This window comes from Prionailurus bengalensis, chromosome B2 (assembly GCF_016509475.1).
Source record: "Prionailurus bengalensis isolate Pbe53 chromosome B2, Fcat_Pben_1.1_paternal_pri, whole genome shotgun sequence".
NCBI classification, from domain to species: Eukaryota; Metazoa; Chordata; class Mammalia; order Carnivora; family Felidae; genus Prionailurus; species Prionailurus bengalensis.
In genome coordinates, this window is record NC_057349.1 from 130,607,686 (window position 1) to 130,634,659 (window position 26,974).

The 26,974-nt window shown below is 36.3% G+C and overlaps 1 protein-coding gene across 9 annotated transcripts in view; it reads left to right on the forward strand.

Annotated features, from left to right (window-relative positions):
• UTRN (utrophin) overlaps nt 1-26,974 on the forward strand; it is a 478,053-nt gene that overhangs the window by 417,520 nt on the left and 33,559 nt on the right. For all 9 annotated transcript variants that reach the window (XM_043592533.1, XM_043592535.1, XM_043592534.1 and 6 more), the window contains 4 exons: nt 5,990-6,075; nt 10,015-10,172; nt 11,675-11,841; nt 12,924-13,035. In XM_043592533.1, the coding sequence (XP_043448468.1) occupies nt 5,990-6,075; nt 10,015-10,172; nt 11,675-11,841; nt 12,924-13,035 (523 nt within the window). The remainder of the gene's footprint in view (nt 1-5,989; nt 6,076-10,014; nt 10,173-11,674; nt 11,842-12,923; nt 13,036-26,974) is intronic.

Below are 26,974 nucleotides of genomic sequence, written 5' to 3' on the forward strand. Positions count from 1 at the left end.
CCTCTCTCTCTGCCCCTCCCCCATTCATTCTCTGTCTCTCTCTGTCTCAAAAATAAATAAACATTAAAAAAAAATCAAAAAAAAAAAGAATAACTTTCCAAAATTTGAGCTCTTAACCAACAGTATAACGAAAAAGAATGTCCACCCATTATTTCAAGATTTTGTTTCAGTTTGTAAATGGTGTCAACTTTGTCGTATCATATTTGCTAGGGGAAACCTAATATAAATAAGTCCTATTTTCTTCTTCCAGAATGTCTTTTGGTGTGTCTTTTTTTGAAAGATAAAAATTTATATTTGTTATGAGTTAAAATAATTGACTGGCTCATAAGAATCCACTCTGCAATTTTTGTATGACAACCTAAGAGCAATTTGAATGGCAATTAAAGGGATTTGATTTCTCTTTTGGTATTAGCTTTATTTATTGCAATAGGGGTGATGTGTTTGTATGGTATTTTAAGTAATTTATGCTATAGGACACTCTGATATCTGTAATTTAATTAGATACTCACTGTTACATAAAGAGCACTCTCAACTTCCAGCATAACTCATTCGCCATTAATTTGGCTTTTTTTTAATGTGACAGTGCATTTGTGAAATAATCAATTCTAGAAAGACCTGCTGTGGGCTGACATTTCTGAAACATTAGGAATTATTCATTCTTCTGGTAGGGGGTTAAAGTATGCAAAGATGAAATAAGAAAATGAGAACTGTTGTTTTTCTCTCAGACCCTAAAAGTTATTTTCCATTAATTAGCTGCATAAAAATTTGTGTTTCTCATCCTCTTATTTGATTTAGAGAGGAAGAAGATAGATGATAGTTTATAAATCCACACGTTTAGCAGCTGATTGATTCTGTATAAGAAGTAAATGGTGACAACAATAGCTTTAGGGATGATTTGATTAAAAATTTGTTTATCCTTTTGTTTGGAAAACTTTTTCCTCTTTCAATATTCATAAATATAACAACAAAGTGTTTTTTTTTTATAAAAAAATAAATAGCTTTTGTGTACTTTAAGACTCTTAAGAAACTCACCAAAGAACAGATAGATAGCATGAATCTCAGTTATAATAATGAACGTGGGATTTACTATCTCCCTGTCTGGTATCTTTTAATACATTTTGTGTTATTGTGATTTTTTTATACTTCTAGGGTAAAATATGATTCTTGGCATTAATTCACTGTTTAGCTAATCTTCAATTTTTTAAACCTCCAAAAGAGATATTTTCTATATAGTAAATTCATCCAAAGAGCTGGTCAATGAAATGTTTTAACTACAAAGCCTGTAACTTAATTTGATGGCCTGGGAAGAATGCTAAATTCATACAGTACTTAATTAAGAAGTTCATTAAGTTCTCTAGTGGCAAGGTAGAGGTGCATATTTTGAGTAATGATTTAAAGAAGAATTGGAGAAAATGTTCAATCACCCTCTTCCAGTTCTAACACACTGCATTAGTTTGCTACGTCTGCCATAACAAAGAACCACAAACTAGGTAGCTTAATAAAAGAAATGTATTTTCTCGCAGTTTTGGAGACTAGAAGTCCAAGATCAAGGTGTCAGCAGGGTTTCTTCTGAGGCCTCTCTCCTTGGCTTATAGATGGCTGCCTTCTCTCTGCGTCTTCACATGGTCTTTCTTCTGTGTGTGTTTGTGTTCTAATCTTATAAAAACATCAGTCATACTGGATTGAGGCCTACCCTATGACCTCATTTTAAGTTAATTACCTCTCTAAAGACTGTATCTCCCAAATATAGTCACATTCTGAGGTATTAGGTGGATAGAGCTTCAATACACGAATTTTAGGAGGATATAACTCATAACATATAACACATACATCTGCTGTTTTCACTGGACAGCCTGAAGGGAATAGTGCCACTTAGGTGAGAAGGTAGAATGTGAATGTGAAATGTTGTGATTCCTATTCTAGGGAATCAAATGTTGGCATATTTCCACTTTCCATCATCAAGTGTGGACACATGGAAAATGCTACACTAAAGTACTGTTTCTTATTTAGAAAGATGGTTTCTTGAAATTTTCCATTTTAAAGGAAAAAAACGCTTCTAGGATTTATTTTCCTTCCATGCCAAAGAAACGTAGTGAAGATCGTGCTGGGTCCGAATGGTGTATGCATTCAGTCTGGTTTTCTATTTTGGAGAGAAATATCATGAATTAACCTAAGGGCGGGGGAAAACCCCACAAGCACAGTTAATTATATGATGGTAGTCTCAGATGGCCAGAGTTGATTGCCCAAATTTCTCTAACAACTGTGATTTATCAGTTTGTCTAAACAAGAGTTATTAACTCTTTTCAAGTCATTAGTTTTCTTTGAGAATCCAATGGAACTATGATCTACATTATCCAATGCACTAGGACATTTTGGACCCTAATAAGTCTCTGAACTTTGGAAATGGCACCATGATCTAACCTTTCCATTCATTCAGTTATTTTGATATTCACTCATTAACCATATATTTTTTAACTGCCTTACTTTGTGTAGTGTGATACAGCCAGAACTGATATTTTCAGCTCTTGAAGTATACTCAGGCGGCTCTTGAAATAATGAGTGATACACGCCCAGGAGATCAGAGGATTCTGGAAGTAGAAGTACTTTGAGGATCTTCCATTCTGCCCTCTTCATTTTACTGATTAAGAAACTGAACCAGTGAGACAAGACAATTTGTCCATAACCACCGATGCAATATATTAGTGACAGATAGGGAACTAGTTCTCGGGGTTTTTGATAATAACTTGACTATTTCTGCCATATCACCATATCAAAGAAAAATAGTATTTTATAAGTTATATTAAGTTTAATTTTTTTTTTAAGTTTTAACATGTGTCCAACTCCTAATATTATGATTTTTTTCAAAAAAAAATCTTTTCTTCCCTTGTGAATGATGAGAATCCAGATTTTTGGTTCTGGTTGCTTGGCAGCCAACCACTGCACTTTTGGCATCTCAATATCTCATCTGAAAAACTGAGATAAAAATATCTACTGTGCTTACCATACATAAGATATTTATGAAGGGCAAATGAACTACTATATGTAGAAAAGGCTTTCCAAACTATACAGATAAAATTTATTCCATTTATAAGTTCACAGCCTCACTCAGTCTTCATCTTCCCAGGTTAAAAAGCCTTCATTTTATAATCTTCCTTCTAAATTTAATAGAAATCAAAAATGTTTAAATCATGATTTGAAGCAACAGTCCAGAATGCTTGGTTTAAATATTTTTGTCCCACAGAAAATATTAACCTCATTTGCTGCAGTGTTAACTCATTTTTATACTATGCCAAGATGGATATAATTTTATAAGGCGCATATCTTTCTAGTTAAACTAGTTTCAGAAGTTACTTATGAAGACTTTCAGGGAACCAAATACTTAAATATTGGGTTATATTACTCACTAATAAATTTCTTTGTCTCCCTCTTCTCCCTCAAATCCAGATATCTTATTTAACATCGAAGCCCTCTATCATCTGGTTCCATATAACCTGGACAACTTTATCAACCATTTAGCCTTGATGCAAGTCTTTGCTACCCCTGAACGAGTCTTGTCTCCGATGCTCACACCCCTGTCTCTGTCCCCTTGCCCAGGCTTTTCCTATGATAATCAACCTTCTCCTAGGGACAGTCCAGCTATGTCATGTCTTCAGGGTCGGATTTGAGGCTTATCTTTTCTATCATATGTTGTAACTACTGAGACTAATAACTACTCAGACTAATCACTAGTCATTAATAACTAGTCAACCACAATGATCTTGTACTTGATTATTCCCACACATAAAGCTTAGTCTCCTATTTTCTTGTGCTTTTCCTGTTGTTTTCTTGTCTCCTCTCTAGCTAGTATGTGACCTTATCACAGGTGGGAATTTTATCTTGTACTTTTCTGCTGGTCCTCATGATACACAACAATGCCGGGATCACAGTACACCTTCATAACTATTAATGGTGTGATGAATGGATGATTGACGTTTTCAGTAGTCATTTTCTTGTGTTATCGCCATAGACCGGAGGTCATCCTCTAATACGCATCAGTTGGATCTTTTTTCCCATAAGAGATTGCTTTTCCCTTAGCCACATCCATGTACCAGTCCATCCACACAGGCTTTTGTTATCTTCTGCAAGTCTGTTGTCTGACTGTCCAGAGAATAAAATTTCCTGATTTTTGGCGGGAAGAAGCCAGACATAGTCTATTTTTCTGTGATAATTAGGAAACACCTAAAAATGTGAACTAGAAACACAATTTGTACCATGGTTCAGTTTAAGGTTAATTTGGAAGTATTTCTATAATGGTAAGAAACTGCAATGAGTATATTAACTTAGATTCTCCTTATAATGCTATATTTATTTCAGTTTAAGTGTTAGTTATCTCCTAAGTCACTTCACAGTGTTGTGCACATGCATATTAAGTGTTTGATAAGCCTGTTGGATATTATAAACTCTAGGTTATTGAGCGACTGCTTTGAAAATACATTTTACTGATCTCTCAGCATGTTTTCCTTTTTTATTTATTTTGTACTTTATATGTTATGGTATATATACAGAAACTTACCTTAGTATTTATAATTTGAGAATAGAAGATATCAATTAGTATTCATAGGAGGAATATCAAGAAGAACAAGATTTAAACACAGTTTGATAATAAGAGCACCTAAAATTAAAATTACATGACACAAATATTTATCTGTTTTTGAGATAGCATGAATTACTAAATTTTATGTAATGATAAAGTTACATAGACATTTAGTCATAGGTTTTGGGTATACTGTACTTGTGTATTGGAAACATATCTTGAGAAAATTGATATTAAAAACCTAAACTGAAAACAGATCCTGAATATGGAATAATAAAGATAACAATAGAGGGTTGTTGTTGTTGTTTTTTTTTTTTCTGGATTGTGTGTTATTCCATAGCAAGGATCATGTTACAAATTTTTGTAGTTTCTGCATTTGCCTTTCCCCATCCCCAGGCTGAAGTACATTGGGAGATTTGATAGACAACTCTGAAATTCTTTGATAAATGACAGAATGAAGACAACTCTGTGTTTTTAAAGATAAAATTTTTCTTCTAGTTAACTTATAGTCCCTCATCGGCATAGTACAAAGCTATTTCCTGGTGTTGAGTAATTAGTGTATTTTGTATTTAATTATAATTTAATACTTCCTCAAACAGAGGTTTCACACCTGCCTAGGTAAGATCACCGACTATTAAGTTGCAATAGTAATTTTAAAAAACTGAGTTGGCAGAGATAAAAATCTATGAAGACAATAAGTTTTTAAGTATTTAACCAGTTATCAGCTCTCAGTATACTATTCCAGTTTTCTTACATTTGATTTTAGATATATCATTATCCTTTTCTTGCCTTATTAATCTACATGCATATTATATATAGCTTTAGCTATTTAATTTTTCTTTTTTATTTCTTAGAGAGAGAGAGAGAGAGCACAAGCAAGCAGGGGAGGGGCACAGGGAGAGGGAGAGCAAGAATCTCAAGCAGGCCCCATGCCCAGCATAGACCTTAATACAGAACTGTATCTCATGACCATGAGATCATGAGCTGAGCTGAAATCAAGGGTCAGACACTTAACTGACTGAGCCACCCAGGCTCCCCTTTAGCTATCTATTTTAAATCTTGCATTTGTAATTATTAACAGATATTTTCTAATTCATAGTATTTCTGAAAATATTTTTTCAGCTTTATGATTATCATTTTTATTTTACCTTCGTTTTCCTTCCTAGTTCATGTGTTACATGTAAAGTAACTTCAGGCTACATATTCTTCCAGACTAGGTCAAACATCCTATTAAAATATGTCATGAAATTGTGGTATCGGCTTAAAATTGATTATTAAAAGTGAATAGAAAAATTGCATCTCTAATATGCAATTATTTTTTAATAGTTTACCCTCAAAAATAGATATTCAGAAATAATTAGCCTACTGTTTATAGCTTTAAATGCATCTAACACATTGAGATTTTTACAATTACAGGGGTCGAACTGGAAAAATAAGAGTGCAGAGTCTGAAGATTGGATTGATGTCTCTCTCCAAAGGTCTCTTAGAAGAAAAATACAGATGTATGTAAGACCTTTCCTATACGATCGTGTTTTTGTAATAATAATGATAATAACAATCAATTGGCAGCTTACTTTATATGGTTTGCTTGTAATAAGAGTTTCCATTCTTTTTAACCCTTATGTACATGTACCAGGCTAGATAAAGGGTGCCAGTTAAGAAGTGATGTGGAGTTGTGTGAAATGAGGTGAGGTGCCTCGATGGAGTGAGAACCAACTGTATATACATCTTATTTAATTCTATCACCTCAGAATGTAAGCACTGTGACTTCTGTTTTTCAGCTGAAAAAAATGACTACTGAGATGGGTTGAAAATCCAGTCAGTGGCCGAAGAGGCTGTTATGGGGCTAGAATTAGATTGTAGATTTTTCTGACTCCAAAGCCCAAGTTTTCTCTACTTCTCTATATTTCCAATGCTTGAAAAGAAATTAAGATGGACTAGAACCTTTATACTATATTTATAGGAGAACTTTGTGTACTTCTAATGTCAAAAAAAATCGAGATGGGCTAGAACTATTACAGACATTGACAAATAATTATATTTTATAGTGTGAGAAAATAAAAAGTGATAAAATATTTTTATTTTGTTCTGTTTTTTTTTAATTCACCAAATAAGTAAGTGGTATCCTTTTAGCTGTCAGTTCATGAAGGGTGGGCATCTTGGCATTTTGAAAGGGATGGACTGGGGAGCCAGGGACATCTGCCTTCAAATCTCAGCTTTGCCACTTAGTGGCTAAGTGACTTTGGGCCGGTTACATGATCCCACTGAAGACCGCCAGCTAAGAGGCAATATTACTCCCATTTCACATTTCAAGAGGCTAAAATTTAATGGACTTCCTTCAACTGAAGGATGAAGCTAACATTTCTCACTTTGAAAGCAATTAGGGATAATATGTGAAAAGTACCTAGAAATCACAGTTGTAGCAATTGCTGCTGTGTCTCCACACTTTTACATTTTTCTGGTTTAATTTTGTCCATAAAATGTGGGTGAGTTGATCCTGCCATGCATGTCTTTAGATGTTTCTTCACAGAATATATCCGTACATTTTGGGGAGAAGGAATGTGGAGATGTTTGATCACAGGTCCTGTACATTTAATTGAGTTTTGCATCTTCTGTGAACATACATTTTTCAACAGTTTTATTTTCTGGAATGTCTGTGAGGTGATTTGGCTGCGAATTTCAGCTCTGGATCAAGATGACTTGTTTTTCTTAAAACAGTTTGACAAGAATGTCAGTGAAAAGAAATGTGGGATTTATAGGAAACAAAAGACTGATTGTAAGATCAGGAGGTGAGGTACCTTGATGGAGTCAGACCCTAGTAAACCATGCAGAAAAAAAGCTTTGCAGAAGGTTTTTGTTTGGTGGCACCTTATGTATCCAGGATTTAAATTGTCTTCAGCATCATAATTGTCAAAAATAATCATTTTCAAAGCTAAAAAGGTTATTTCTACGAGTGGGAAAGGAAAATGTTAAGGAAAGCATCACTGTGCCAGTATGAGAAAAGGACTTTTCCTCTTCTGTAGTTTGGGGTTTTCATGTGTTCCTGAAAGAATTTAGGGTTCCTTAAAAGTAACACTTACATCATGGTTCTCATCTCACTCCAAAACAGATACAAATTCAACCTCAAAGTTGATCACGAATCTTAAAATGTCCGCATGATCTGTTTTCCTAGATCAATGTTTCCCCTCCCTCTTTCCTTTTCAAGTTGATTATCAGAGAGTAACCTCAGACCAAAAGAAAGAGTTACAACACAGTGACTATAGTTATAGAGCAAAAACCAAATTCTACACAATATATGATGGGTTTTTTTTTTTATTCGTGCACCTACCTTCAAGCATATTTCTGAAATGTATAATCTTTCGGCCAAGGATGGTATTTCTGCATGTCTGTACTCAGACACTCGTAATACAGTGGACACACTTCCGACAAATGTTGGCAAATGTGATACTCCGTATTATTCAACATTAAATTTTCAGATTATGGCAAGGGAAATAGAAGCCCTGCAATGACAATTTCTGATATTTATCTTAATCCATGAAGTATGCCATTTTAGGACTTAATTAAATAAGACATCTCTTGGGTTGAAGTCCTTAAATCTTTCCTGTAAGTATTGAGACTTTGGAAACGTTCTGGGGTTTTGTTTTGTTTTTTTAACTTGAAGTCCTTAGCAACTCTGATTCCAGTTTTGATTTCCCCAGTGACATCAGAACACTTCCTCATTATTATTTCCTTTGTTAGATTAATATTGAAGACAATTTGCTCTCCAAACTCCATGGCAGAGGTGTTATTCTGAGTCAAGTGGTAGCCATCTGCACATTGATTTTGCAATAGCTAATGTCAGTGTCTTCACCCTGGTGACCCCTCCTTCTCTCTTCATGCCTTCTTGAGAATATCTCTTGATTAGGTTCTAGCAACTGCCTGACCTTGCTTATAGCTGAGTGGCTTTCTTGCTTTATCAAAACCACATTTACAAAGATCTCTTAGAATGACCTTTTGCGTCTCTTCTGTGCTGATTTGTTGGAACTTGGGTTTTAGATTGTGACCTGTCCCCACATTCTGATACTCCTTTTTGTTTATGACTAGACTATCAAAATGTGAACTTATATCAGAATTCAGAAGTATGTCAAAATGAGAAGGAATCTTACGGTTTGTGTTTTGTGTGTAGTTTTACCTTCATGGTAGCATAGTAGTACAACCGTCTTCCTCAAAAGAAGAAAGTTAGGCGTGATTGATGTCACTGAAACGTGTACTTGTCTGTGTAGAACATTATTGCTTAGGATGTCTCTTCCTAGGAATGGGTTTAAAATGCAAATCATAAGAATCCTGCATATTTTCTGGCTGTGACAGTCTTATTTTTTTTTAACGTTTATTTATGTTTGAGGGAGACACGGAGCATGAGCAGGGGAGGGGCAGAGAGAGGGAGACATAGAATGTGAAGCAGCCTCCAGGCTCTGAGCTGTCAGCACAGAGCCCGTCGTGGGGCTTGAACTCACGAGCTGCAAGACCATGACCTGAGCTGAAGTCGGACGCTTAACCAACAGCCACCCATGGGCGCCCCGATAGTCTTCTTTTTAACAAAGTAAAGGTTGGTGGGGGCTTGGACAAAATGCGTGAAGGGGAGTGGGAGATACAGGCTTCTAGTTAGGGAATGAGTAAATCACAGGAGTAAAAGGTCCACCATAAGGAATATAGTCAAGGGTGTTGTAACAGCATTGTGTGGTGACAGATGGTAGCTACACTTGTGAGCATAGTGTGATATATAGAGATGTTGAATTGCTGTATTGCACACCTGCAACTAATGTAACATTGTGTGTCAACTATAGTCAAATGTTTTAAAAAGTTAGAATAAAAGAAAAATAAACAAGTAGAACTCTAACCAAATCCAACTAAACAAATGGTAATAGAAATTAAATTTATCTTCCTTAGGTTTGCTTTCTCTGTGTATGTATGCTTATAATTAAGGTGACATTTCATTATAATCACTGCGTCAGTATTACTGAGCTTGGTTCAGTTGTCTGAAAATTCACTGTTAACAGTGTTAGATTTGGCACTATTTCCCATAAAAAAAAACCCCAAAAAACAAAAATGATACATTTTGGTCTGATATTCATTTGCCAGATATTGTTTGAAAATGGCTTTTAGGATCAAGGAAGTATTTACTCCCCTTTTTTCTGTTCTTGGAAAACCTCACATGGAAAGCATTTCGAATTTTTGTGATTTTTGAATTTTCAGAACTTGGAAATTCCTTTCCAAAAACAGTATTTATTTCTATGAGAAAGTGTATCATTTTTACCTGAAATTTCTCCCTAGATAACTAACGTGATTCGTGTCCACTTGATTTTTTTTTAATCTACATCATTTAAATGACAGAACCAAAGACATTGTTTACGTAGAACGGTATAAGCAGATGGAAGTTACCCTCTTGGCTCTCCTCCTCACAGATCTCTTTAAGGAAGTGGCGGGACCAACAGAAATGTGTGACCAGAGGCAGCTTGGCCTGTTACTTCATGATGCCATCCAGATCCCTCGTCAGCTGGGCGAAGTAGCAGCTTTTGGGGGCAGTAATATCGAACCCAGTGTTCGCAGCTGCTTCCAACAGGTAAACACACGAGGGATCCCTGGAACGTAGGATGTGCCAGGAATGGTACTGAGGATGTTCCTAGAACTGGCAGGGGAAACTTGGGCTGGACCCACATGGTAGAAGACGCTGGGTACCATCCCTTAAGCATGCGTTTTATTTCTTCAAGCACATGGTTCAAGGAACAGCAACCTCCTCAAGGAGATTTACTGTTTGTCAATGGATAACACCCTCAATCTTTAAAATGTGCTATGAGAGTGCTATGATTTGGCCCTGACGTTGTCCCGGCCCTCGCCTCTTACCACTCATCCTCTTGCTGTCTGCTTTCCACCCACAGTTTTATTTACATCCTTCATTCCTGCCCTAGCATCTTTGGTCATGTGCTCTCTGTTTAGAATATTCTTCCTTACCCTTCACCTACAAACTCCATTCTCATTGCTAATCCTTATTCTTTTTTTTGGATGTTTGCTTAAATCTCACATTCTCTGAAAATCCTTCTCTGAGCCCTTCAGGTGAGGTTGTGTGTCCTTACTATATTCACCTGAATCTCCTCTGATTTCTTACGATGCTCATGAAAGCATGATTACATACCGAGTTATAGAACTAATTGGTTAGTGTTTTTTTTTTCCATACGAATCTCAAAATTCTTTTTAATGCTTGCTGTATATAAAAGCATTCTAGAAATGTTGCTACTGATGTTATACGTATGTGTAAAGGAAAAGGCTACAGATATTTTGCCAAAGCATATCCAGTGATTTATTATTGCTGAGAAAAAAAATGCTCACACCATCTCTTTAAGGAGTACTGATGTTATGGGTTATTACATTTTATAATGGCCCTTTTACTTGTTTTAGAGATATAAAAAATACCAAATGAAAATTCTAAATATGATTCTCCCATGTACTGGTTCATAAGATGACCTTCACAAAAGCAGGAGAAAGATTAAATGAATGAGTTTTATAGGATTAAAATGTTTATGTGAAGATAGTACTAAAATTGTGTGATTTGGTTTTTGGGTTTTTTTTAATCTGAGTCTCTTAATGTATTGAGTTTTTTTCTCCTTCCTGTATAATTTCTGCCTTTTCTTTTTTTTAATGTTTTTTTTTTTTTAATTTATTTTTGAGAGAGAGAGAGAGAGTGAGAGAGAGCACGCATGAGCAGGGGAGGGACAGAGAGAGAGGGAGACACAGAATCTGAAGCAGGCTCCAGGCTCTGAGCTGTCAGCCCAGAGCCCGACGCGGGGCTCGAACTCACGGACTGCGAGATCACGAGCTGAGCTGAAGTCGGCTGCTTAACTGACTGAGCCACCCAGGTGCCCCTAACCTCTGCTTTTTCTAATTTTAAATTCTAAGGTTTTCTGTCCAATGAAGAGCCTTTAACGTTTTGTAATTTAACTGGCCTGGAAACAGTTTTATAACTTTTCTTTCACTTCATGTAGATTCTCAGAAGATTATAATACAACACCAGCTGCAATTTAAATGAAGGCATTTTGTTCACTTTCCATATATTTGTTTCTTTACCAGAATAACAACAAGCCAGAGATAAGTGTGAAAGAGTTTATAGATTGGATGCGTCTGGAGCCACAGTCCATGGTTTGGCTACCGGTTTTACATCGAGTGGCAGCAGCCGAAACCGCAAAACATCAGGCCAAATGCAACATCTGTAAAGAATGTCCAATTGTTGGGTTCAGGTGAGACGATCTGTCTCCAGTGGTGGCGCAAGACTATTTTCTGTCGTTTTGTTGTGACTTCAGTGTATGTCCGTCATCCCTTCCCACTGATTCCCTCTGGGGATTTGTGTCCTCAATAAATGGGTTGCTTAGCATATTCATTCCGTCTATCTGAAAATGTCATTCCTTCTTATAGCCACTACATGAAACTTATCTTTTTATTATTATTATTGTTATACCACTTTGCCCCAGAAACAGAGATTTTTCTGAATTTCTATTCATATAGATCCCAGAAACGTTCATGCATGATAATTGTATGACTCGTTATACATACATGGCTCTGATAGGATTCAGTGATGTTGTAAGGCCTTTGCAAAAATCAAACTGAGTAAGCAGAAAGCAACACTTTTTAAAAATTTATTTTAGAGAAAAATTGGAGGGGAATGGGGGAGAGGTTGAGAGAGAGAGAGAATCTTAGAGCCCGACGTGGGGCTTGATCCCATGACCCTGGGATCATGACAGAAGCTGATATCAAGAGTCAGATGTTCAACCGACTGAGCCACCCAGGCACCCCCAGAAAGCATCATTTAAATAGTGAGAAATCATCTGATTACTTTGTTACTTCTGCCCAGTTCTAATGTGAAGTTGATGAACCCTACTGTTCACCTTCACAGGAGGAAGCTTTGTCAGGAAATTTTGAGATTCACTTCTTACTGATGGTATAAAAGTTGGATGTGTCATGATTCTAATTCTCTGCCATTTGCATTCCCATTCACACATTACAGAAAGTCTTCTGACGTGGGTATTTGTCTTCTCATCATGTTGAAACAGATGGAAACATGCTTTAGAGACTTGAATTCCAAATTTTGCTTTTTTTTTTTTTTTTTCCACTTGGGAGGTGGTTTTGTTAATTTCCCTTGTGAAATTCAAGATTCTCCTGGCCCTAATTTGGAGCTAAGGTACTAAGAAAAATTCCACATTTGTGGCCGGTCTGCCTTTTATTTCCATGGTGATTTGGATGAAAGTAATTCCTTACCACAAATAATTGATTTGGATTAAATAATAGACATACAAGCCAATGAACTTTCTTTTCTTCTCTCTAGGTATAGAAGCCTCAAGCATTTTAACTATGATGTCTGCCAGAGTTGCTTTTTTTCTGGTCGAACAGCAAAAGGTCACAAATTACATTACCCAATGGTGGAATATTGTATACCTGTGAGTACTGAGCCACTTCCTATTGTTTTTTTTTTTTTTAACAACATATTGCTTTTGAATTCACTAATGTCAAAATTATTCTGTTCATTTAGACTTAACTTCTTATGGAAAAAAATCACTTTCAAGGTTACTTATTTTTTGTGTGTGGTTTTGTTTTCTTTTAAACAAATACATCTATGTTAATACATTAATACATTAATTAATACAAAATAATTAATACAAAATACAAATACATTAATACAAAATAATTATAGTTTTTTTCAGAAAAATTACTCTGTTACATTTTGTGTACATCTATGTTTTGATTTTTAAACTTAACTTTTTGCCAGGGACCTTTTTTCAAGAGCTCACACTGACCTACATTGAAAATGATACTATATGTTCAGAAACCATGTTTCTTTTAGACACATTTAAAATGTATTTTCAGGGGCATCTGGGTGGCTCAGTGGATTAAGTGTCAGACTCTTGATTTCAGCTTAGGTCTTGATCTCAGGGTCTTGAGTTCAGGCCCTGTGCTGAGTTCTACACTGGGTATGAAGCCCACTTAAAATACATATATATACATATATTTTCGTAATTAAATGTATTTATATTAGCAAAAAAGTAGAAAATGTAAAAAAAGTAAAAAAATTCATAAATCTAGCTCCTAAATCAAATCAAATCTCTGATTTTGTTCAGATTTATTTTTATATTTACGCTATTTTGATCTTTTTTTCACTGAACACGTTGTATGGTAGTGTTACCCCCTGTTGTCACACAGTGTGATTTTTCCTAGTTACAGAATATTTGAGTGAATTACTAAAATTTAGCCACTTTCTCAAACGTATTTGGACACTTTATTTTCAACTATCTGATATTATAAACAACACTCATGAATATCTTTGTGAAAATAGCTCTTTCTGTATATTGCATAAATTACATTTCTATAGAATAAAACACTGGAAGTAAATGATCTAGGTCAATGAAATGAGTATTTTTGTGGCCAAAATTCCTCACGTCAACTTATTTCCAAAAGATGTTTCTACTACTTTACATTATTATCACATTTTATTAATATTCCAGTTTTGCTAGCATTGGATATGGATTCTTGTTCCTTTGATTTAAAGCTATTTTTTTCTGAAGTATCTTCATTTTCTGTCAACAGCTATTTTTTAGCTTCCTTCCAAATAGTAAACCAAAATTTATTCATAGACTATACATTTTCTTTTGTTTAGGGAATTGAGTTACTTCTTTGGATTATAAATTGACAGAAAGGCAGCAATACTTACAAAATATACACATGTAAATCTCACAGTCTTAGGTATCTTATCTCAAATAATAGGTACCCCACATATGGAGAGGAAATCTCTAGAAAATGCTATGGAATTATAATAGATGAAATACCCATTGTGCATAATAACTTCAACTAGGAAAAAAAATCCCCCAAGAAAATTTATGAAGTACCATTTATTACTATGATTAACATATTTATTCAGTCAACAAATAAATATTGAGCACTTACCTTGTGTCAGATGCTGCTCTCAGCTCTAATTCATCAGTGTACTACCAAGATAAACAAGATTACAGTCTTTCCTGCTACTTTCCATTTAGGAGGAGGGGATGTGTGACAAGGAACAAAGAAACAAATAAATGAGATCATTACAGATTATAGTAAGCAGGCTTTAAAGAAATAACTGGATAATGAGACAGAAGATTAGAGGAGGCACTTTAGATAAAGAAATCAGGGAAGGTTGGCCTGAGAAATTATTTGAGTTGAGACTGAAGGATGAGAAAGAATCAGTTGTGTAAAGAACTAGTCGAAAGCTATTTCAGAGAAGAAACAGCAGACACAGAAGTCTGGAAATGGGCAAGAGTTTGGCATGGTTGGAGCACAGAAGAAAGTGGAGTATATTCCACAAGAGGTCACACTAGCTTTGTCATTCACACAGTGAAGATATGGAACCCCTTGTTCAAACTGTCTTACAACTTTCAGCATGGCAACAGCAGAGCACTAAGCCAAACTTAGGGAGCTTGTGAGTGTGGGACCCCTGCAACTGCACAAGTCACACATTCATGCAGATGGGAAAGAAAGAAGGGGGGAATGACACGGGAATAGAAAGAAACAAGTGTATCTGTCAGAGTGAATTTCTCCCTCCACAAAAGAGAGAGTGGTAGGAGTTGAGATTAAAGAAAAAGGGGGTTATCAGATTGTGCTGAACCCTGTTGGTCATTGTAAGACATTGGAGAGAAGTATAGTATTAGTATTTGCTTGATTAGATAGGGTGCCTCGGTGGCTCAGTTGGTTAAGCATCCAAGTTTGGCTTAGATCATCGTCTTGCAGTTCATGAATTCAAATTCTGCATCTGGCTCTGTGCTGACAGTATGGAACCTGCTTGGGATTCATTTTCTCTCTCTCTCTCTCTCTCTCTCTCTCTCTCTCTCTCTCTCTGCCCTTCCCCCAATCATGCTTTCTTTCTCTTTCAGAATAGATTAATAAACTTAAAATATATATAATTGCATGATTAGATCTAGGCATTTAGGAAACTGATTATAAAAAGTTAATGTCAAAATAGGAAAAATCACAAAGTAAATATACGTTAAAAATGTATAAAAATGACTACATGTTTCAAGATGTATAAAGTAAGTAAAGATGTATATAAAATTACTACTTTTCATGGTCTTAAATACAACAATTCCTAATGATTTTGCAAAATACCCATACAATTTGGAATCTGCATCTCTTCAACAGCAGTCATTTGGCTTGAGAATCACGGATACACTGATGTATTTCACTCTCCAACTGTCATTTTTGAATGAATTCTGTATATTACCCAAAGCTTTTCTTGTTACTTGGATTTTACAAAGCCATTGTTGTCATGTCTAAGATCACAGCTTACCCTGCTTTGTAAGGGGTGGCTTCCTTTTTGCCAATGTGCTTTGGGAGGTCCTTTGCCCCTTTTCCGGAGTTTGTGTAGTGATCTTAATAAACAACCTGCTCATAAATCATATCTTATGACAGGTTATTTTCTGTATTTGACCCCACAACCCTTGATAGAATGACTAAAAATATATTTCAATTCAAATTCAAATTGAATTTTTGAACAGTATGCTCTTGAATTAATAGTAATGAATGACTACATGAACTCTTCTCCAAATTTTCTTTCTTTTCATCCACATTCTTTGGATTTTTGCTCTCCTCTTTTAAGTGAGCTTTTTGTTGTTTTTTTTAATGTTTATTTTTGAGAGAGAGAAAGAAAGAAACAGAGCATGAGCAGGGGAGGGGCAGAGATAGAGAGGGAGACACAGAATCTGAAGCAGGCTTCAGGCTCCAAGCTGTCAGCCCAGAGCCCGATGTGGGGCTCAAAACCCATGAACCGCGAGATCATGACCTGAGCCAAAGTCGGATGCTTAACTGACTGAGCCACCCAGGCACCCTTAAGTAAGCTTTTTTTATACTTCATCTATCTTTTACCCAACATTCCCTAAACTCTTTTGACGTCTGCCTTAGAAAATGAACTCAAGGGGCACCTGGGCGGCTCAGTTGGTTCAGCTTCTGACTCTTTTGGTTCAGGTTATGATCTCATGGTTTGACCCCAGCATAGGGCTCTGCACTGACAGCACAGAGCCTGTTTAGGATTCTGTCTGTCTCTCTCTTTCTCTCTCTGCCCCTCCTCTGCTCTCTCTTGCTCTCTCTCTCTCTCTCCCTCTCTCTCTCTGTCTCTCTGTCTCTCTCAAAATAAATTTTAAAAAATAAGAAAATGAACTGAAACATGAATTTTTCTTTTTTTATTTATTTATTTAGAGAATACGAGCAGGGGAGGGGCAGAGAGAGGGAGACAGAATCCCAAGCAGGCTTCGTGCTGTCAGCGCAGAGCCTGACACAGGGCTTGATCCCATGTACCATGAGATCATGACCCAAGCCAAAATAAGAGTCAGACACTTAACCGACTGAGCCACCCAGGCGGCCCTGAAATGTGAATTTTTCAATACAGTGATAACCACTGCTTGCGTGTAAATGGATCAGACCTTCTTGGCGGATCCTGGTGTTTCCATTTCTCATAGCGCATCTCCACTTGTGGTTGGGATGATGCTCCAGTCATATTACTGACTTCATTAGTCAGTAACAAGTGACTGTTGTTGAAAGTTTTCTGAAGGCTTATTTTAAACCCTCCAAGCTCCAGAAATATTTCTTCAAACATATCAGCTTACTGTGACAATGTTTATCTTTGGATGTAAGCAGACGAATGGTGTGTGAATTCTCTATCATAATTTATGAAGGCATTTTTTGAAATTGTTAGTAAACCATTTATAGACAGAAGTGGAGTTCTTCTTTCTCTAGCAGATGTCTTTTTTAAACTTGTCTTTCCCTCTACCACTGTATAACCCAACTTTGTCCATTGAAGAAGTTTGTGATTAGGCTCAGGTAGAATTCATCTAAAACAGCCAACATGACAAAAATTCTGTTTAATCCTTGTCTCTCCATCCCTCCAAATCCCACCCCTTCACAAAAACGTGTCAGTTTTTACATCGTGTGTAAAATCTTCCCTACCTTCTCTGGCTTCCCCTCAGGAAGACTCTGATAACATACTGGATTGTATGTTATCTTGTATTATTTTCTGTGTGGTGTTTTGGCCCCCTCAACTCTCTTTTTAACTCCTTGAGGACAGAAATGAATCTTGCACTTTTCTTACTACGCTTAGTTAAATCTGGCTTATAAAGGCCAAATGAGCTTATATCTTATATTATAAACACTAATTACAGAATTTTAAAGCCGAAAAAGATCTAAGACATCATCTAATTCATTCTCATTTTAAAGAGAAAACTAAGTCATAGAAAAGGTGATGTGTTCAAAGTCGGTGGCCTGGATTTAGTGATTTTACTCCATTAGAGAAATATACATAATTAGGTGCATTAGCTAACTGGTTTCTGTATGCTTGCTGGAGTGTTTTATTTGTTGGGTGCTCTAGTATATAGGCATTTTGCTGTGGACTTGGAGATAGAGTGAAAATGTAATGAAGGAAAGAAAAGACCTCCATGTGGAGAAATTTAAGTTGATGTATTTTTTAAAAATGACTAAGTTTGTGGATTAAGATAATAGTCAAAATTTTTTCTTGTTACCTGTGTACTACATGTTTGAATTCAGGGATTACTATTTACTTAAAAAATAGTGACATTTTCTATTAAAGATGTTTAGATTTTAAATTTCTTTTTTATTAGAATAACAGTTTGTAATCATTTAATTTCATAGTGAAAATTACCCTGATTGTGTCTTTTAAAAGAAGATTGTGTGCTCCTGTTGGAAATAACCAAAATTTAATTCAAATTATAAACATTTTTGTATGTTAAGACATGTAAAAGATAGTCGTTTAAATTAGAGAGGATGATGCATTTCACATATGATTTATAAGAGCTTATACAATTGCTGACAGTAAGAGAGAGCTGGATAGGGTTAAATATTAAGGAGAATGGAAAATGTTGGGAATTGCTGCTGGGGGCAGGCATGAGTCAACAAGGGATGAGCAAATTGATGGCTACATTGCAACAGGAGTGTAGCTGAGACTAATTGGCAAGGATTTGCACTGATTCCATCATTGCTCAGTCGCTTTGGAATTAAAAAAGATGGTAGGTGTAGTCAGAGGCCAAGGGAGTGAATGATTCTTAATGATATTGGGATTGCTCTGAGCTGTCCCCATACTGAAGAACTCCCAAATGGGGTTGAAAGGCTCAAGATCAAGATCATGGGGGGAAAGAACAGGTTTATTCATATTAAAGAAGTAGGGGCCAGGGTCAGGGTGGTTATTTTGTCCAAGTTAGAGATTTAGGACTGAACAATGTTTTGAGTCATGACAAGGTCTGAGGTGTGAACATACCCCAATATGTGGCTAATGTAGAACATAAAAGGTTTTGAGATCAGATGGCATTTAGAAGATCATCAGTATGTCTCTAGAAGTGACAGGTAGCTGTGCCTGGCCAAGTACAGTCAAAGGGGAGTGGATGGGGACATTGGTTTTAGTTGGTGAGAAGATTGAGTCTAAGGGCAAAATGCTGTAAACCTTTATTCTTGGCCTTTGTGGGGGAGAGGTCATACAGCCCGTCATGGAGAGAGGATGGTGGGGGAGACATTGTTATCACAGGAACATCAGGATTCACTGAAGAGATGGGTTGCAGTTCCTGTTAGGAATAAGATGTGGGGGAATGTGTTTATATGTCAAAGAATGCAGAGTCCATGATAACAGGGAAAGAAAGGTAACTAGGCAGAGGCTGTGAGCATCTGGTAAGGGACTGTGGTGCAGTCCACATAGAGAAAAGGAGAAATGGAGAAAGGCAATAATGAGGGTGCTTTTTCTTTGGCAAATACAGGTATTAGAACTGAAGCGTGAGTGGGGATAGGCAGATGGTTTGAGAGACGTGTTAGCTTAGGGAGAAGAGATGGGATGTTTGCAAAATTTTATTGCTAGAAAAGTCAGCAACATCAGCTATTCCAGTATTCAAATTGATGGAGTAGAATCATTACAAAATTCTCTGCGTATGTGCAAGGTTTAGACAGGACTAGTTTGCACTGATGTTTCATTGAGATTTTGATAAGAAGAGGGGGAGGACAGGAAAAACATACTGCTATGGGAAACAGCTTATTACACTAAGGACACTTAAAGCACATTTGTATTGCATTTTTTAAGCAAATGCATGTTACTTTTAAAGCAATAGATTCAAGCATATTCTTGCCAACATTGTTTAATATATGGGGAAATACACCAAAGTTTCGTATTTCAGTGTTTCTAGAAACTGTAGAAAAACCCATTTTCTACTGAGAAAAAAACAGAGAAGGGTTTCTTTTAAAGTTAAAAGTGAAATCGCATTTTTCCTTTACAAACCAACTGTATGTTGTTAGCAAGAAGCAGACAAGAACAACGGGAAACACCAGAATTAGTTGTTCTGTCCACTCCCCTCCACCTGCCAGCATCAGTGTATTTGTAAGACTATCAAAATCAAATACAAGAAAATGCTGGCTCATTCTTAGGAAAGCTGTGCATTGCTCTAGTGACGCTTGTTTTTGGCAGTGTTGTTTCTTCAGATGAGACGTGAGATGTTTGCCAGTTGGCTAAATGTGCAGGATCATTGCCACTTCTGTAACCTCGGCATCCTGATGTGGCTTCTCAGTTCTTGCTCCCCTTACCGTGTGCTCCCAGGAAGTTGAGTGCATTTAGAGTGTGTCATTAGCTCTTAAGTCGAAGTTTGGACGACATCCTTTTTCCTTTGGGTGCCTTATTACCCTACTTATTCTTGACCCCCATGGTGATTCTGTTAATGCTAATTTTTTAGTTTCATGTTTTTCCATTAGAACTTGAAAGGCTCCAAGCTTGTCTTACTAATTCCATCCTATTCGTGGAATTCATGGTATCTGAATTTCAACTTGTTGAAATCAATGAAACTTAAATCAATGCTGAGAAGTTGTTTTTGCAATTGAAAAAAAAAAACCCTATTGGAATGTCTTTAAGATAAGTCCTGTGATAATGAAATGTACTCCTTAGAAGTATGCATGTGGCATTTGGGATTATTGACTTCTGTGTTTAAGAAGTAAACCTTGCTAACGATGGTGCTGTTCAACAGTGATTTTTACACTTGTGCACAATCCAAGCAATGATGTTTAATTATTCTACTCATGTGCCAAATGGCTGTGTTGTTTTCTTATAGAACCTTGGTTTTCCTCTTTGTACTTCCTTGTTTTACTTGGTCCAGAAGTTACTCACCTTTGTAGTGAACAGTTAAAGCTCTGATGTTCGGAGTATTTGTTCAAGAGTAGGTATTGCCATCCAAGTTATGAGCCAAAGACATTTGGGGGGTATTTTAAATAAACATGGTTTTGCTTGTTTATTTGCAGTCGTTTTTGATGTTTTGCTTAAATTGCCAAGTAATTATAAGTTGGATGTTTTGGCAGTCTCTAGCTGATTTGACATCATTGTTAATAGTCCTTTGTATTTTTTGCTTTGTGGATCCTTGGTGGTTAATAGGAGTTTTTTGAGCCGAAGTAGTAAAGCAATTTATTCAAGGATCTACTTAACTATGTTATGAGGGTTAACATTTCTAAATTCTAGATTCTTTTCTACCTCAGCCTTGTTGCTCCTTTTAATTCACATTAATGAGAACGAAAAGACTCTCAGTCATATATCCATGTTTTTGAAGTTCAATAATACATAGGTATCAGCATTTATAATAAGAATATACAGTTTAAAATATGAACAGTGATATGTAGAATAATACACATGCCTTTATATATAGATACACAAACACAAGTAAAAGATTAGCTCTAAGTTTTGCTTTATATGATGTCTGTATTTGTCCTCAGTCAAGGAATAAAATGAAGGAAAATTTAAAATACTCCCAACTTTGGTTGGCAAAATAGAACTCAAGAGTGAAAAATCATCTGATGCCAGCTTACACAGGAATTTTTAAGGTTTTGGTAGAGTCACATGGATAGACTTACCCCAGGGTAGCTTTTATAATTCAAGCAACATGTTTTTATATTTTATGCATTCATTTGTATTAGTTGGTGGGGTGCAAGTTGAGAACTAATTACTTCTTATTATCCAAATAAGTTTTCATCATTATCTCTGTGCTACTTAATAGCAGCACAGTGGAGGGAAGTATAATTTTGAGTATTCACGTGCCTACTTGTCTGTGTAAGTTTAGTTTTAAGATGTTTTTCCCAGTGACTCACCTTCATTAGCTTTCCAGAAATGACAGTTGGAAAGACAGTCCTCGTTTGGATATATAAGTTCTTCTGTGCTTGTTAAGAAGCAAGCCAGAAGGGGGGTGCCTGGGTGGCTCAGTCGGTCAAGCCTCCGACCTTGGCTCAGGTCATGATCTCGCAGTTCATGAGTATGAGCCCCGCGTCGGGCTCTGTGCTGACAGCTCAGAGCCTGGAGCCTGCTTTGGATTCTGTGTGTCCCTCCCTCTACCCCTCTCGCCCTCACTCACTCTCTTTCTCAAAAATAAAATTAAAAAATTTTCAAAGTCAAGCCAGAAGATTTGGGGCAGATGGTGGTAGAAGTAGCTTTAGAGTTTTTCAGTATCTTTTGACTGTCATTTTCTTCCCATTTCTAAATTAGTCAAGTAAAAGGAGAGCAGCTAGACAATAAAACTAACCTCCTGGACTACATTTACACCAAAACTAGGTAGTAAGGTATCCCCCAAACAAGCCACCACCCAGCCACAAACCTGTAGAATATCATTATCTTTAAGAGGAAAAAAAGGAAGCAAGGTGCCTGAGAACAGGAGAACCGCAAAATAGACAACAGGTCTTTAGTGGAAAACTCAAAAGGCTGGTTTGGGAGAACTGTGAAACTGGGAGGAGCCCAGAAGGGAGGGTCTGCCGTCTCTGGGGTGCTGGGTTTCTGGAGTCCTCAGACCTGACCCACCAGGGCTTCCTTCCAGCAATAGCCTCACACTGGACATACTGCTAAGAATGAAACTGACATAGCAGGTCTGAGCAACAGAGACGAAAGAAAGAAATGGGTAATCTAAAGTAGGGCAAGGGAAGATGACCCTGAAATCAAACTCAAGTACCCTATTTTTGAATACTCCACAAAAGCAAAAGAAGAGGGAGCTCTGTGAAGGTAGAGAAACTTTCCAGAATTAGGAAAGTTAATTTCACAACAGTGACAGAATTGAGCACTACAAAGTATCAAGTTTAAATCTCGGGGGTGCCTGGGTGGCTCAGTGGTTAAGTGTCTGACTCTCGATTTTGGCTCACGTCATGATCTCACAGTTTGTGAGTTGGAGCCCCATGTTCAAGCTTAGGATTCTCTGTCTCCCTCTCTCTCTGCCCCTTCCCTGCTTGTGCTCTCTCTCTCTCTCTCTCTCTCTCGAAAATGAATAAATAAACAAATGGACAAACATTAAAAAGTTTGACAACACATTATATTTAAAAAGATTAAATCTCATATAAAGTAAAAGAAAAAAAAATCTTCCAGCCATTTAAACAAAAGGAACAATATGACTTAAAAAGGAAAGAAAATTAAATAATCAACAGAAAAGCTTTATACCAAAAGATAATGGAGGAACATATTTAAGAAACTCAGGGAAAAAAAGAATGTGAGTCAAGGATTTGATATTGAGAAAGCCAACCTTCTATTATCTAGTAAAGATACAGGAAAATTCTCACCAAAATATAGGAACTTGGGTAATATTGTACCTAAGAGCACTTCTTGAAGATTTATTAGAGACCAGTCTTCAGACAACCAAAATAATAGAGAAACAGCATCCTAAGAACTGGTAGAGACCATTAAATATATTGTTACCTGTAGAGCTTAAACTATGTGGGGCTAAACTAGAACAGGTTCCTACTGACCAAAGATAGGACAATTTGAGCTTCAATACTGACAATAATTACAATAAGCCAAAATACACCAAATATGTTAAAAATCTATGAATTCATAATGATAAGTGAAAATAATTTTAAACAGTGGTCATCTTCAGAGAATGATAGGAAACCAGTGCATTACTGGGGAAATAAGTCAATGAAAGAGAAAAATCACACATGTAATCCTGCCTTTCCTGAATGAACTATATTACTGAGTGACCAGATAGTAGATGAAGGGACATGTTTTTATATAATTATTTAAACTAACAGATGAAAATGAATGATAGAATCAGATTATTACCATTTTTAAGTCCCCATTGGATGGATATAGATATTTAGCATGAAGGCTGCTAGGATCACTGAAGAGTGATAACCAGACCTCACATGCCTACCAAACACTAGTGGTAGATAGTCTTGCCAGGTCACACTTGAGGCTGATGCCTCCTCTGGAGGCAGCCGCTAGTTTGCAGGATACCCAAAGGATTGAGGAACATGCTGAACTACTGAACCAAAAATACACAATCGGCAAAGTTGAGTGAGGTCAAATTGCCTGTGTTTTCTAACAGATGAATTGTAAGGAAATGTCAAGTATGGAGGAGAAATCTGCACATTAAAAGTGACTTAAAAGATATCAGATTTTTTTTTAAACTAGTGAGACTAAACTACAGTGTCTAGGGGTAGACACTGGGGTGAAAAAGTATTTTTTAAACACAAGGTAGTTATTGCTTATAAAAATGAGGGTAATGGTTATTATGGAGAGAAGGGAGGGCTATGACTGGGATGAGGAACATGGAAGGGGCTTCTGGAATGTCTGGAAAAGTTTAATTTCCTGACTGGATGATATTTGCCTTATAATAATTCACTAAGCCCATTTACGTAGTCTCTTCAGCAAAAGGTGGTGGGGAAAACTGGACAGCGACATGCAGAAGAATGAACCTGGGCCACTTTCTTACACCATACACAAAAATAAACTCAAAATGGATGAAAGACCTACATGTAAGACAGGAAACCATCAAAACCCTACAGGAGAAAACAGGCAGCAACCTCTTTGACCATGGCCACAGCAACTTCTTAATAGACGTGCATCCCTAGGCAAGGGAAACAAAAGCAAAAATGAACTATTGGGACCTCGTCAAATAAAAAGCTTCTGCACAGCAAAGGAAATAGTCAACAAAACTAAAAGGCAACCAACAGAATGGGAGAAGATATTTGCAAATGACATATTGGATAAAGGGTTAGTATCCAAAATCTATAAAGAACTTACCAAACTCAACACCCGAAAACATATAATCCAGTAAAGAAATGGGCAAAAGACATGAACAGACACTTTTCCAAAGAAGACATCCAGATGGCTAACAGACACATGAATGGATGCTCAAGATCACTCATCATCAGGAAAATACAAATCAAAGCCACAATGAAATACCACCTCACACCTGTCAGAATGGCTGACATTAACAACTCAGGCAACAACAGATGTTGGTGAGGATGTGAAGAAAGGGGAACCCTTTTACACTGCTGGTGGGAATGCAAACTGTTGCAACCACTCTAAAAAACAGTATGCAGGTTCCTCAAAAAATTAAAAATAGAGCTATCCTATGACCCAGCAACTGCAATACTAGGTATTTATCCAGAGGATACAAAAATGCTGATTCAAAGGGTCACATGCACCCCAATGTTTATAGCAGCACTATCAACAATAGCCAAATTATGGAAAGAGCCCAAATGTCCATTGACTGACGAATGGATAAAGAAGATGTGTGTGTGTGTGTGTGTGTGTGTGTGTGTGTATACACACATATACATATATATATGTATATGTATATATATGTATATACATATATATGTGTATATATATATAATGGAATATTACTTGGCAATCAAAAAGAATGAAATCTTGCCATTTGCAACAATGTGGGTGGAACTAGAGTGTAATATACTAAAGGAAAGAAGTCAGAGAAAGACAAATAAATGATTTCAGTCATATGTGGAATTTGAGAAACACAACAGATGAACATAGGAGAAGGGAAGGAAAAATAAGATGAAAACAGGGAGGCAAACCGTAAGAGACTCTTAAATACAGAGAACAAACTGAGGGTTTCTGGAAGGGTGTTGAGTGGGGGGGATGGGCTAAATGGGTGATGGGCATTTAGAAGGGCGCTTGTTGGGATGAGCACTGGATGTTGTATGTAAGTGATGAATCACTAAATTCTACTCCTAAAGCCATTATTAATTACACTATATGTTAACTAACTTGGATTTAAATAAAATTTAAAATAATAATAATTCATTAAGCCATACATTTGTTGTAGTTTTATAGATCTGTGTTTTATTTTTACAATAAATACAATAAAAAGAATTAAAAAAAATAAGTTGGTCCAGTCACAAACATTTTAAGCATGGTTATCCCTGGGTGGTCAAAGAGCAGACAGTTTTAAGGTTTTCTTTTTTTCTCTTTCATGTGCATTTTTTCCCTAATTTATGTACACTCAGTGTGTCTCAGACATGCAATTTAAAGGTTATTAAATGACATTTCAATATAAGTTTTGTAAAAATCAACCTACAGGGTGTCTTAATGTAATAATAGGTATTTTAGTCAATGGCTATGGGTTCTCTCTCTTACAAAAGTTAGGATTGTTGCATTTTTCTAGGAGAAGTGACATAGTGCTGGTATGGTGAAAAGACCCAGGTTTGTAAGAGCAGCTTTCTCCTTACTCATTTCTAGGTCTGAATACTGGAAAGCTTTAGTGTCTGTGTCTGGAGGGGTCAAAAAAGTGATGCTAATTTCACTTTAGGAAAATGAGACTGAAGGGAATCTATTTATAAGGGGCAGGATTCTATGCCAATTCTATGCCTTGTCTCATACAACGAGATCTACAAAATCTTTTGTTCTTCTTTCTTTTCTTAACAGCAATAGATAAAAACCTAGTCTTTCAAGAAATGCATGGATAACTTTACCAATGTGGGACAATTTGTGTAATAATGAGTGACTTTCAAGTCCATCCTCAGATCATAGTATCCATAGTAATTTGCTTAAAAAAGAAAAAGCACAAACTATTATACCTAGCGTGAAGATAGAGTTGAGTTTGATGATATTTATTATGCTAGGTGGGTGGTCCTCTTTTTTTTGCTTTTTACCAAACCATTGCTCTTGCGCTTTGAAAAAGAAGATATTAGGTACTGTCATTAGGTAGCAAATTAGACCAAATACGTAAAAATATCTCTTAACTTTTTTTGGTGAGAAAATAGGTACAATTCATTTTCTTGACTCTCTTTCAACTAAAGAAATGCATTCTGCTAACCTGAAAATAACACCTCATTCGTGTGGGATGAATTATCTTCCACTTTTTCTTTTAATATTACATAAAATTTATGGCATTAGTGAATTTAGTGCCTTTATAACTATTGGTAGAAGAAAAACTATTGGTTTTTTTCTTCAATATGAAAATCGATCAGGAAATAAAAGTATGCTCTTTCTGTATGAGAATGCACTTGTTTTATCAAATGTTAAATTTGAACATGATCAGAAACTCGAGTTTAACGTCAGCCCCTGCTATACCCTCTGGGGAGGCAGGTAGTTGCTTTTTACTTGTTTTTCAT